This window comes from Panthera pardus, unplaced genomic scaffold, assembly GCF_024362965.1.
Source record: "Panthera pardus isolate Hobbes unplaced genomic scaffold, ASM2436296v1 HiC_scaffold_13, whole genome shotgun sequence".
NCBI lineage: Eukaryota > Metazoa > Chordata > Mammalia > Carnivora > Felidae > Panthera > Panthera pardus.
This window is the reverse complement of record NW_026526688.1, coordinates 173,526,579-173,540,997: the sequence shown is the minus strand read 5'-3', so window position 1 is coordinate 173,540,997 and position 14,419 is coordinate 173,526,579. Positions and strand designations below refer to the sequence as shown.

General features: G+C 45.9%; 1 protein-coding gene across 2 annotated transcripts in view; it reads right to left on the bottom strand.

Moving 5' to 3' along the window:
- Positions 1 to 12,783, bottom strand: part of RELL1 (RELT like 1) — a 68,862-nt gene extending 56,079 nt beyond the window's left edge. Inside the window, exon 1 of one of the 2 annotated variants that reach the window (XM_019414416.2) lies at positions 12,587 to 12,783. In XM_019414416.2, coding sequence (XP_019269961.1) covers positions 12,587 to 12,674 — 88 coding nt within the window. In that variant the 5' untranslated portion in view covers positions 12,675 to 12,783. The remainder of the gene's footprint in view (positions 1 to 12,586) is intronic. The other variant, XM_019414406.2, reaches the window with a different exon arrangement.
- Positions 12,784 to 14,419: the final 1,636 nt, after the last annotated feature.

Below are 14,419 nucleotides of genomic sequence, written 5' to 3'. Positions count from 1 at the left end.
TGTATTCGCCTAATGTATATTAGCACTTCCAAGCAGATTATTTTCCTCTCCCAAAATCAATTTGGTCACATTATTATAAAAAATCAAGGGACATAAGAAAACGGACTTGCCAGAAATGACGGGGAGATGAAGCCCTTAGCCAAGCAGGGTTTCATAAATCACCCCAGTGCTGATCTGCATGTTTTATTTAAAGAGACTGCTCTATACATCGATGGGCCAACACTGCCCTCCTGACCTGGAGAGAAAACAATGAGAACTTGACCAACAATAGGGGGAAAGAAATAGAAATCACAACAGTCTTCTGAAAATAAATGCTTAACGATGAAAAATTCAGAAGTTAAGCAGATTTGCACAATTTCAGAGGATTTACTCGAGCATAAGACAAATACACAATTAGCTAGCTTTTACTGTTAATGAACACTTCCTGGCCTTCACACCATCAAGACAGTACACTGATCTTACTTTAGGATTCCAATCTCCCAGCACACCTTAAACTTAGAAAAATTGTTTCTGTGTGTCATATGTATTATATTAAACCTATACACTATGTGCCATATTTCTATTACTTACAAAGGACTACAATATTTGATACTCCTAACCACTCTGAGATGTATAAAGAACAGATATTCTCCTTATCCCTGCTCCCCACCCCCACCCCCATCCTCCTCCTCCTCTCTCTCTCTCTCTCTCTCTCTCTCCATCTCTGTCTCTCTAAAGAAGCAACTTAGAAACAACAACAAGAGGGGGCGCCTGGGTGGCTCAGTCGGTTAAGCATCTGACTTCAGCTCAGGTTGTGATCTCGTAGTCTGTGAGTTTGAGCCCTGTGTTGGGCTCTGTGCTGACAGCTCAGAGCCTGGAGCCTGCTTCTGAGTCTGTGTCTCCCACTCTCTCTGCCCCTCCCCCACTCATGCTCTGTCTGTCTCACTCTCAAAAATGAATAAATGTTAAAAAAAAAAAAAAAACTGTGAAAGAAACAAGAAGAAAGAACAGCAATATCAATTGCTGAAGTACTGGGGCCATGTCTGAAACTGCGGGCTTACTGAGCTCAGCATCTAGGGCTCTGCCACTACATCACAGTGCCTGGGGACTGCCTACACAACAAAGTGCAGAGTTTCAGGAGCTCCAGAGCCTAGCCTCAGCCTCCCCTCCCCCCAGTCTCATCATGTGATTTTCACTGAGGAACCCTGCACTGACTTTTCCTGTCCTACCTCTCTATACCTTCTCACAGGCTGTTCCTCTTGCTGGACATGCCTCCCCTACACTCCCTTTAAGGTCTACTTATGCCAAGCTTTAGGCATGTTGAAGTCCTTTCCACCTCTCCCAACAGAAGGAAAGTCCCTCTTCTGTGATCCCACGCAGCACTTTGTAGTTCTTGGATTATACCAAAATCATTCTCCATTATTCTACAATGGTTTGCATTCATCGCTTATCACTCCCTTCTCAGTCACAAGTTTGTGGAGGGCAGGAACCAAGTTTGTTTTTCATTTTTCATACCTACACAACAACTAATAGTATCTCAAATAAGGCCCTTTGTCTTTTAATGAACTGTATGGTGGGAATATCTACACGTTTTACCTGCAAAGACTATTAAGATGCTAACCTGGCAATCAGGCATGTGAAAGAGATTTTACCCTCAAAACTCAGCTTCCTGGGGGCCTGGGTGGTTTAATTGGTTAAGTGTCCGACTTCGGCTCAGGTCATGATGTCATGGTTCGTGGGTTCAAGCCCCATGTCAGGCTCTGTGAGGACAGCTCAGAGCCTGGAGCCTGCTTCGGAGTCTGTGTTTCCCCTCCCCCATTTACGCGCGCACGTGTGTGTGTGTGTGTGTGTGTGTGTGTGCGCGTGTGTGCGTGCGTGCGCACTTTCTCTCTCAAAAGTAAATAAACATTTAAAAAAATTAAACAACAACAAAAAAACCAACCCAGCTTCCTGGCTCTATCACCTAGCTTCCAGCAATCTTCAATGCCTCTTTTTTCTGCCCATGCTTGTTTTGTGCTTTGCCTTTAGTAGGGGAGGAGGAACTGGGAAAGAAGTGAGGAAGCAGCAAAGGAATTAAGGCTCTACAAGCATATAGCACAAACGTGTAAAGAAAAATGAAGGAATGCCTGTTCATTAGCCATCTGCCACTTTACCAATGCCAGGAAATTCCGGGCTGCTGTTTTTATACTGTAGTTAATTCACATGATTGTGTTGGAGACTTCCAGCTATGAAGCGCTGTTAGAACACTGAAGATTGGTGCTATATTGTGAGACAGAAAGCCCAGTGAATTCTTCAAGCTTCCACCCCTTACAGGAATCTCAGAGAGCCACGTTATGTTTGTATGTATGCACGGGGGAGGAAGGCATGTTACCGATGTTGAAAAGGATTTTTGTTCGTTGTTTGTTTTTTTTAACGCTACCTATCATGTGACATTTTATGCATAGGTTCTTTATAAATCTTCAACCACTCGGCTAAACTTATCTGGCCAATTAAGAAGGGTAATGGCATAACTGTCTACTGTGTGTCTTTTTAGGAAACCAAAATCCATTTTTCCTTAATATCTCCCTCATGCCAAAACTTTTAAAAATTCATTTTTAAACTTAATGACATGTAAATTGAATTACTCTATTCAAAGAGTCACTCTAAAAGCAAAAGGATGATTCCTAAAGAATTTCTTGGAAAACAGCCCATTTGAAAGGGGCGCCTGGGTGGCTCAGTCAGTTGGGCATCTGACTTCAGCTCAGGTCATGATTTCACAGTTTGTGAGCTCAAGCCCTGCACCAGGCTCTGTGCTGACAGCTCAGAGCCTGGAACCTGCTTCAGATTCTGTGTCTCCCCTCTCTCTCCACTCTCTCCCGCTCGCGCTCTCCCTCTCTCTATCAAAAATAAATAAACATTTTTAAAAAAAGAAAACAGCCCATTTCCCACTAAAAGTAAAGCCTATATTCAATTTATGATGCCTTTGTTTCCTCTGTAAGTAGATGGACCTCCAGTGAAAAAGTTAAAAAAAAAAAAAAAAGAAAAGATTAAATACAAAACCTTCCTTTTACCTGTGGTCCTGAGCATGCAGGACATGCAATTTCACATAATGACAAAGGACATTTGCGAGCAAGGAACACCCATCTAGCAGTGGCTTCTCCTCATCTGTGCCGTGAGCGGGAGACACATCTCACTTCTCTCTCCATCTCGGTGACTCCTCAGTAAATCTCAAATCTCCATTTACTCATCTCTGCGAAACAGAGAAGACGGCAGCCCGCTCCCCAGACTGGTGGCAAGAATCTGGTCCAGCAGTGAAATATCTGAGCATGTCTTCTATGCTCAAGGAGCTCCGGTCAGAGAAACACAGCGAAAACAACTGCTTATAATTTAAGGTCCAATAACATGGAATGGATGCAACGTGTGCTCAGGGACTCTCGTGTCTACTGACAGGACGGAACATCGGTGCGAAAACCCGGGAAAGGTTTCTGAGGAGTATTACCCTTGATCTCGGCTTGAAGGACAGGTGGAGAACAAGATATGGACAGCGCACCAAGCGTGCCCCCAGCGCACCAAGAGGGGGGGATCTCCTGGTTAAGAGAAACGCAGCCCCCTAGCTCTTCCACCTCCTACCTCCCCACTCACGAGTGATACTCCAGCAGCATCACCTGAGAAATGTGTTGGGAAACAAATTCTCCAGCTCCTTCCCACATCTGCCGACGCACACACTCTGGGGTGGGGCCCGGTGACCCACCTGTGTTTGAACCGGACCTCTCACCCCCTCTCTTCTGTGACCACTAGTTCTCTTCACCTCACCGATACCAACATTTTTACAAGTATAAGCTTTAGCTTCATTTCCTTGCTCGAGGAAAGTCTGGCTCAACCTGTACTGGCCTCTCATCCCACCCCCAGCCCCAGGTTAGGTACTCGGGCTGGAGCCATACTTACTAAGGACACTTTATCGTGACTGCCTGTTTCATCATCTTTCCTGATAAGCTGCTAGCTCCGGAAAGGCGCCCACTGAGCCTCGTTTGTTCACATCACTTTATCCCCAGTTCCTCCCAAGCCAGAAGGCCCTCCTTGACCAACATTTGCTGAATTAAGAAACCTAGCAGGGAATTAACTCGGGAAACAAAGGTATTAAGGAAAGATATAAAGTACCATGGAACATGATAGATAGACATTAATAGATGCATTTGAAGTGCTGGTTGTAGAGACACAACCGAATTCAGTTTACCTCTGAAAAGAGTTTCACGAATCGATTTGGGTTTTGAAAACTTTCGCTCTGAAAATTTTCACTAACCCTTCCAAACATATCAATGTCCTACCATACTCGTCTGATAAAGCAGGACTTAACTACTTTTATTGCCATTCTTTTTTTTTCTCAATGACCAGATTTTTCCACCTCAGGTTGTTGGAACAATGTGGCCCATTGAGGCTGACAGACAAAACAGCCTCTTATTAATTCAAGAAGGGACGGCGCGGGGAGACGACAGCTAATATTTGTGGGTGAATACTGGAAAGCCTAACCCTTCACTTTATTGTAAACAAAAAGCCTTGGGCTGAGTCAGAACACCTGGATTCCAACTCTGGCTTCCTTCCTTCCAGTATTTAAGTATCTGCTCTGTTAGAGATCCTGTGCTTGGATCTTAGCCGGGGACAGTGACCAAGACACGAACACAGGCCCTCCCCTCACCAAACCTAATGGTCTGCTCCTCCACTACAGGCTAAGGCTGTTCCTGACTCCCACAGGCCACTGAACTTCCGAGGGCTCAGTTTCCCCATCTGCAAAGAGAGGCGTTAGTTACAAGATGACCACCAAAGTCCCCTCTGACTCTAAAACTGCACGACTAAGAACACCACAATCACTTCATGAGTCAGTTAGCCAGGTCATGCTTCTTAAGTCCTGCTCACCCAGATCCAGAGAGTTGGGAAACCAGAATCTGGAGCCTGAGGACCAAGGGCAAATGTGGACCAAGGAGCCTTGCCAGAAGCAGCAGAGCCAGGGTCACTGCATGGAAAGCCAGCTTTAATGCAATGGGAAGAGTCCTAGACCCAGGAAAGGAACCCGCTTCGGCCCTGCCTAGGCCAACTCAGTGTCCCCATCTGCTAATAAGCTCTGAGGAGATGGTCAAGGTCCCTTCCAGCCCTAATGCTACAGGATTCTACCTTCTCATTCCAGTATGTGTTTTTCCCGGCACTACCAAGCAACAATTCTGTTCTGAGGCTATTTACCCGATAGAGCATCAGATCCCACAAGTTAAGGGATAGGTCCTACAAGAATGTCCCTCCCCCTACCTTGGATGCCAATTCCAAGTCCAGGTTGTCACCTTGTGCTTCTGACCCACAGGCTATAAATCGGAGGTTCTCACACCCTCCTGCTTGGGTGTGATTAATCTGCTAAAGCAGCTAACAACACTAAGAAATATTTCACTTCCTAGATCACCGGTTTATTATAAAAGATCTAACTCAGGAACAACCAGATAGGAAAGACTCCTACAGTAAGGTATAGTGAAAGCAGGCAGAGCTCCCATGCTCTCTGGGTGCGCTATTCTCCGCATATCTCCAGGCAATTCACAAACCCAGAAGCTCATCAAGTCTTGTTCAACAGTTTGGGGTTTGTTGTTGTTGTTTTTAAAGTTTATCTATTTGTTTTGAGAGAGAGGGAGAGGGAAAGAGACAGAGGGAGGGAGCGGGGAGGGGCAGAGAGAGGGAATCCCAAGCAGGCTATGTGCTGTCAGTGCAGAGCCCAACACTGGGCTCGAACTCACGAACCGTGAGACCATGACCTGAGCCAAAATCAAGAGTCAGACTCTTAACCAACTGAGCCACCCAGGTGCCCCCAAAAGTTTTTTAAAGCATTTAATCAGAAGCTTTCCCCCTAACTCTTCCCCTTCCCAGAAATTGGTGGGTGAGGTTGAAAGTCCCAATCCTCAATCACATGGTCTTTCAGATGACCAGCCCCATCCTGAGGCTATCTAGGGTACCACCCTAAGTCACCTACCTAGCACTCACAAGAGCATTCACATTCGCTCCAAGGGGCTTATAATGAATGACAGAAGACATTCCTACTATTTAGGAACTCCTAAGGGTTTGAGGAGCTTTGTGCCAGGAACTGGGGGCAAAGACTAAATATTTTCTTATTTGCCCGTATCCATGGGGCACCTGGGTGACTCAGTCGGTTAAGTGTCCAACTCTTCATTTTGGCACAGGCCGTGATCTCAGGTTTCATGGTTTCGTTCCTTTTTTCTTTCTCTCCTTCCTTGCCTAATATTGGTAGCTAAAGGCTCAGCCCCACATCTCCCCTGCGTCCCAAAAGAACTCCCCACCAAGCCCACTGGCCCCTACTCCTCCTCTCCTGGGGCCTCAAGCACTGCCCACCCCTGCCTCCTCAACCCCTACCCCTGCCATTACACAACCAGCCTCATCAGGAGCTAGGAGATGCCTCGGGCAATGGCAGAGGACCTGAAAGGTAAATTCTATAGCACTTGGAAACTTTGTCCCACCTGACAGCTGTGATGGGTTAATATTTGGTTCAGGACAAAATAACAATAATATACTCTTTCAGTATTTACTATGTGCCAAACACCGTCCAATGAACTCTCCTGTTTTAGCTCATATAATAGTCACAGCAACCCCAGGAGGCAACTCTGCCATGTTTTCTCCATGATACAGATGAGGAAAGTAGTTCAAAGCCTTCTTTCCCTCAGTACAATGGCACTTTACTTAATGGCTGGAATGCATATACACCGGAATGGGGCGGGGAGAGTCGGTACAGTGGGCAAGTGCTTAGAATCCTGGGCTGAGCAAAGACAAGAGGGTGGAGGCCTTGGGGTATTGATTGCTAAGGAGCAATAGAAAACCAGTTCCCGGGTTCAACAGAGTTTGGCAAAAGGATTCTCAAGGTGAGCTGACTGGCACAGGATGGCACAGAAACAGTCTGCCTGGGGTATCTGCCACCCTCTATCCATCCCTCCCTCCCCACAAAGTCCCCTGGGTAGATTCTGGTTGTTTTCTTTTTCCTCCATTACAAAGAGATCCATTTGCTCTCCATGGCAGAGGAGACCAGAAGAGAAATTGAGCCCAACTTCTCCATAAAGCTCCCATTATAATGGGCATCCATCCCCAAAGCCACCTGGAAGAAACAAAACCTCAGCGTTTCCCAGGTATCTTCATTTTATTAGATTCCACACTAGAATACCAAAGAAGTGCTTCTTTTTGTGAAGTGCCACTTGTTTGAGGAGTTATTTCTCTCCATAGGATATTTGACTATTTTAAGCAGTTTTACGTTTGGCTGCCCACAGACAAGAACAAATGAGTCATGGCAGAACAAGTGCAGGACCATAATCCTTTATCTGAAAACCTGGAGGTCAGCTGTGCCTCGAAATTCAGACTTTGTGATTCTAGAAAGGTAATGCAATGCATTTAGCACACGTTATGTAACATTCAGAAATCAAATTCATTGAGATTACTGCAGCAAAATTTAGCAATCTTCAAACGAAGTGAGATAAATACACACTATAGAATCTCACAGTGCTTCAGGTGAGGTTTTACTGCCAATGGAGTATGCAAAAAAGCCTCAAAAAACTTCTGGTTTTCAGAGCTTTTCAGACCTCAGAATTGTCCAGAAAGGATGACAGCCGTATGCAAATGACTCAAATAGTAGAAGAAACAGTCAACCTGCCAGTAATCAAAGACATCCGAATTAAAACAATCAAGATACCAATATCTGCCTTACAAATTAGCAAATGTGTTTTGCAGAGAAAATGCCAACAGTGTGAAAAGTGAGTCTTTCCACCACTGCTGTGAAAAGTAAACTGGGACAATCTTCAGATCACTAATACTTGGGTCATCAAGGGCCTCAAAAACATGAACACTTTTGACGCCAACACTGCCTTAACCAAGAATCCATTTTCTGTGGAAGTCATCGATATCCAGACAAAGCGTCACCCATACATGTTCACTGAAACCATTCATATGAAAATTCAAATCCATTTAACAATAATCAGTAATAACAGTAATCTTTTAAACGGAGGCACACTGAGGTGAAAATCAGTGAATCCATATAATAAACTACTATGCAGCTATTCTTTGAGTAGGTAGGGAAATGAGAAACCTTCATGTATAACATTAAATGAAAAATGCAGGATACAAAATTATATTTGCATTATGATCCTACCCAACTGAAAAATAGAGAGAGGTCTAGGAGGAAATACACTAACAGTGGCAAGTACCTTGGAGTGATGAGATCAAAAGGTGATTCTTTCCCCTTCCCTCCAAACTTTAAATACTTGGGAGAACTGGGACGCCTGAATGGCTCAGTCGATTGAGCATCTGACTTCAAGCTCAGGTCATGATCTCACAGCGTGTGAGTTTCAGCCCCGTGTCCGGCTCTGTGCTGACAGCTCAGAGCCTAGAGCCTGTTTCAGATTGTCTCTCTCTCTGCCCCTCCCCCATTCATGCTCTGTCTCTCTCTCTCTCTCTCAAGAATAAATAAACATTAAAAAAAAAAACTTTAAATACTTGGGAGAATTTTCTGAAACGGAAATGGGAAAAGAAGGCCTGTCTACATAACTCCCAGTCAATGGCAGCAAATTCATGAACCTAAGGTGTTGTCACTCTGGGCTTTCATAAATGTACAATGAATCTATCTTTGCAAAACCATCACTACCTCCAGAATGAAAACCTAACAGTACATGTGGTCTACATTTATTAAATAACTTGGCTAAATTATAAGTTCAGCCTAATGGACACTTTGGGGAAGAAACACAGAAAAAAATCACACATAGGATAAAAGAGATATGTCACTTTACCACTTGCAAAGACTTTTCAGAGACAACAACTCATTTGATCCTCACTGGCAGCCGGTAAGGCAGACAAAGGTACGAGCTGGCCACACACCCATTTTACAGGTAAGAACATGGAGTTCTAGACAGAGCAGAGGCTCTTCCTGACTTCAATTGCAAGGCTATGTCAGAGCCTGGGGCTCTTTCCGCTGTATCTTGCCATTACCCTATCACTTAGTGATTCTTTACAAATATCTTAGAATACAAAAGAAATTTCTCACTTGAAAGAAAGAAAAGAAAGAAATGATTTACTAATAATAAGAATAGGCTTCAGAATTGAAGAGATCTGACTCAAGGTCAAAACCCAGCTCACACATTTGAGTGACTTTTTCAAGTTAACTTCTCAGATACTCAATTTTCTCACCTATAAATACAGAAATAAAATTACACAGCTGACAATGTGTTCTAAAAATTAAGTGATCTGAGTACTCAGACCAGAACCTGCCACAAAACAGGTATAACAAACACCGCATTCCTTCCTCCGAAAAAGAGTGAAGCATCTCCAATGAACCAACTCCAATGAACCAACTCCAAATTCCAATTTTAGTCATTGTTGGCACACCAGACGCATTATTCTGCCTGCTATCAGGAGCCCACCAAATCTTTACCAATTACTGAAGTGCTCTCGAAAATAATTAGAAACCACCCAACGTAATAGTTTTAACCAATGACAATTTAAATCATTTTTTGTCAGTTTTAAATAGTTTCTCCTTTGTCCTAACACGTAAGTAAACTTCAGCATGAGAGCCAAATTCTTTAAAAAGTAACAATGAAATTGTTGTTTCTATTGCCTGGGGCTTTGGCCTGACTCTTTTGAACTCAACTACTGAAACTCCCAAATCATCTGTTTGATTAATTTCTTTTAGCTGAGTAAGGGCAGGAGAGGGAGAATGGCAGGCACTTCTCAAATTTTTCATTTCCTCTTGAAATTAGATTTGGGCATGGAAGCCCACGCTCCAAGACTGCTTTTTCCAAACAGTCTGTCCACTGATTAAGTATTATGTGGATACACAGCTCGGTACCTACCTGGCCAAAGGAGAACCCAGAATTTAATAAAGCTTATCTTTGGCATCAAATGAGAAGTCAGGAGGCTGGATGGAAGCACACAAAACCCAAGGAGAGTGCCCTTCTCATTTCACTAGCCCTGGAACCTTTTCCACCCACTCCTTACTAGAAGGCCATGCCCATTATCTGGTAGAGAAACTAATAAGCCCAAAGGTTGAGTAACCAGAGACCTTAAGGACATAAATAAGCCAAGATGTGGAAAATCATCCCTTCTGGTGCCTGTGGTCTATAGTTTCAAACGCTGCTTCTAAGAGACAGAAGTTTAATGAGATTCTTCTACTAGGCAAGAAGAGAAAGAGACAATGTCACTACCCACTGTGAAGTTACCTGTCCTTCTTTTCTCTGCTTCCCAACTTCTGCTAACCACATGCTTACAATTTTAGGATGTCCTACACTCCCTATCTTAGAATCTCAACAAGCCTGCTGAGGTTGATTTCTGTTCTATTTTCTCTCCAGGGACAAGTGGGGTACAGTAGAGAGGAAAGACTCTGGAATCAGGCAGGCTAGTGTTGTCAAAGATCCATATAAAGATACATAGACACACACACATACCTCCTAGTGGTTCTGCTCCTCTGACTGAATGCTGATACATCAGTTATGTGACTGAAACAATTATTTAAGGGCTCTGGGCCTCAGTTACCTCACCGTAAATAAGAACTTCATAGAGCTATGAGAAATAAGTGTGCAAAATGCATATGAAGTACCCGAGTCAAAGCCTGGCATATAGCAAGCACTCGACATTACTTCGTAGCTCTTTCTCCTTACCTTCCTAAAACATTCCCTACAAACAATACTGTCTTAGATCCCAAGAGGACCAGATGTTAGCTGGTCAGGACATCGTTTCTTCATATAGGCCTCAAGTCACACTGGCACATTGGTACTCTGTACTCTTTCCTTTTTAGATATTTCATTCTTTTTTTAAATTTTTTAATGTTTATTTATTTTTTAAGAGAGAGTGCAAGCAGGGGAGAGGCAGAGAGAGAGAGAGAGACAGAGACACAGAATCTGAAGCAGCCTCCAGGCTCTGAGCTGTCAGCAGAGAGCCCGATGTGGGGCTCAAACTCAAAAACCCTGAGATCATGGCCTGAACCGAAGACAGATGCTTAACTGACTGAGCCACCCAGGCACCTCTAGATATTTCATTCTTCTTAAATATTAAACTTCCATTAAAATGTTGCTACACAATTACATGAGAACTTTTTTCATCACCTTCCAGACCTGAGAGCTGAGCGTTGCTCAGAGATCCATCGAAACCCAAACTTAGTCCAGGAATAGACTTCCCCAGCTGATGGCTGATTACATGCATCCATGCTGAAGTTTTAACAATCTTACTCCCAGGTTAAGCTATTCAAATTCTGGGCCAACTGACTCTAGAGTGCTCTCTAAGTTTCTGTCTATGACCCCGAGTCCAATTTGAACCTGATTATGCACCTATTCATTCTCAGCAATGAAACCCAGGGTAAAACGAAAATCTCTCATCCAATAATACATGTCACTAGCTGTCATTTCCCCGGGGGGGGGGGGGGGGATGACTGAAGGAAATACAGATCTGCTAATAAAGGCTCAGGAGACATATTTGCCATCCTGTTCCCTTCTTAACATGATCTGTGTTCTACAAAAAAGTGAAGACCAAAGTGATAAGCCAGTTTACAAGCTGTAAGCGATTGGAATCTTCTCAGGAGTGAAGAGCAGTGTACGTGTTTTCATGGAGGAGAGTTACGATTGGAAGGCTTCCAGATGCTTATTATTTGGACGTGAAAAGAAGCTGCTCAAGCTTGGAAGAGCTTGCTGACGTAAGATTCCAGGCTGTGGTAACCCCAGACGGCCACGAAGAGATAAATTTATTAGTGTTTTTTTAACTACTGCTCTAAAGTGACAACTAAGAGGGAAAACGGTGGCAAGGGATCCCTGGGGTCTATAGCCATAAAAACAAAAGAGCGTGAGACCTGACTTCCATAAAAGTTACACCTCCTTTTAGATTTCAATTAAAAACTCCTGCTCCAAATTCGTCATTGGGGACACACTTTACGGTCTCTGCTGGTGGCTTCCTGTTCCGACCACAGAAGGTTCCTTTTGTGGTGACAGGAATTGACTCAAAAAAGAAAAAAAAAAAATGTAAGTTTACAAATGAGCCTTCCCTTTTTCCAAGACTGATTTGTCCAGGATATGTGGGTAAGACATCTGAAATCCCCAACCTGTTACAAGAATCCATCAACCACTACACAATTAATGAAAACTTGGAAAGGAAAGAAATGGAACTCCCCAAGGTCTTAAAATATAAAACAAAGGTGGGCGGGGGGAGGCGACGACCGCGCACCCGGCCCCTTGTGTCACGATCTTCCGCTCGCGGGGCCTTTGAGGACAAGCGCGTAAGGAAAGGGGTCCGCGGGGCTCGAAGATGCTCAGCCCGGCCAGAAGCGCACCCGAAGAAGCTAGGCCAGCTCCCTACACCCAAGACAGCTCAGAGGGGCGCGCCAGGGGTAACAGGTCCTCAGAGGAGCCGGCGAGAGGAGGGAAGGCAAGTCCCGGGCAGGCGGGAAGGGAGGGACGGGAGCCGTCGCCCCGCGCCGCACCCGGCCCGGGCCACCCTCCAACAGCCAGATGTTCAGTGTCGGGATCCCCGCGGCGGTGCCAGGGCGAGGGCAGCTCGGGGTGCTGCCGGGCTGCCGTCCGGACCCCTCGCCTCCTCCCGAGCGCCCAGGCCCCGGCGGGGCACTCACCCGGGGCCACTAGCGGCGAACTCATGGCGCCTCCCACGAAGACAGCGGCGGCCAGGACCGCGGACCCCAAGAGTTCCCGTGGGGCCATCGCCGCGTTCCTCCGCCTTCCTTCCCCGGGGCGCCGCGTCTGGGGCTCCTGCAGGCAGTGCTGCTAGACAGCCGGCGGCTGACGGGGGAGCAGGACTCTGCCCCCGCGCGCTGTAAGCCCCGCCCCGTCAAGCACCCTCCTCTCCGGCCCCACCCACCCGGCTCGGCCAGGCCTCACCCCGCCAAACCCGGGGCTCCGCCCTGGTCCCCACCCACGGCAGCCTGGCCCCGCCTCCGCCCGCGGCGCCTGCTTCCTCTCTAATTTCAACCGCGGCCTGGGCCGCCGGGATAAGGCTGTGACCCCGCCTCTCCTGCCCCGCCCACCACTGCTCGACCACGCCTCCATCCGCCGGTTTCCACCCCCCCCCCCGGCCACGCCCACCTCTGCCCGGTCCCACCTCTTCTCGCGGCGCCCGCTTGGTTTCCCAGTCTGGCTTCAGCGCAGATGTGTGGATTGAGCGGGAGCCGGGCGCGGGGGCAGGGTCTCCGCGGTTCATCCTCTCCCGCGCAGAGAGCAGGCGGGCATAAGAAGAGGAAGAGGGAGAGCTGGACAGGAAGCTCTAGACGGGCTGACTTGGCCATCATCGAAGTGGGCACGATCTTAATTCTTTGTTGGCATTTCTATCCAACTGGCTTTCCCCTCCGTGACTGGTCCGGAGAGGGGCGCTGCACGTGAAGTTCCACTGTTTGAAAATTGAAAAGAAAAGGCCATACATTTAAATTTCTTCCTATCTCTGCTTCCATTTAAACTGTTTCTACATACCTGCAGGAATTGCAGAAGTTGAATCATCACACGCATTGCATTGATTAGCCTGGAGCCCTTCTGAGTACTTCCCTGCTTACTGCACTGTAGAGACTCCTGAAGCAACACGGTCAGCCCTTTTTTAATCGTGTGCCCACATTGCACCTTGCAAATAGTTTAACGAAATAGCTCTTTAAGTGCCTAGTCACTTATGATCTTGTATGCTCACTTAAGCTCTGTGAGGTGAGTAGTATTCCCATTTCACAGGCCCTTGAGTAAACCCACCAGCCACTGTGATAAACTGGAATTAACTTGTCTTCATTGTGTTTGCTCACTGCTATGCCCTCAGTGCCCAGCTCAATGACAGTACACATTAAATAAAAGGTCAAAAGTGGTTTTGAAATTGAATCATCACATGCATTTCATTGATTAGCCTAGAGCCTTTCTGAGTAGTTCCCTCTTTACTGCGCTTTAGACACTCCTGAGGCAACACAATCAGCCCTTCAGCAATGCTCAAGATCACAGGCATCATGAGGCAGGTGAGGGCTGGGGCTTTTCACAGAATGAGGCTCTTCCTTGGCTTGACTAGCATCCTCCAATTTTCAAAAAAGGACTTTTTATCTTCTTGTTAAGTCCTTGGAACAGTCTACTATAGCCTCTTATCTGTAAGTCTATTTTGGCAGGAATCCCCAGCAACAGAAGCTCAGACCACTACAGATAGCTGGGACTGGAGGATGGGAGTCGCTGTCCTCTGAAGCCAAGGACAGGCGCTATGTGTCCCGTGCACAGTTGCAGACACATCCTGTAGTCGGGTGGGTGAAGCAGTTTTATACTACCCTAAAAACTGAGAATGGCTGCAGAGGAAAAAGTTTCGTGTAGGTTTCTAACAACAACAAAAAAAGAGTCCTAAGCCTGGAAATTAAACGGCAAACTATCAGTTGTAGCTAGAAACAGCTATATAATTTGCAGAGCCTAGTGTAAAATGAAAATCCAGGTCCTTTTGT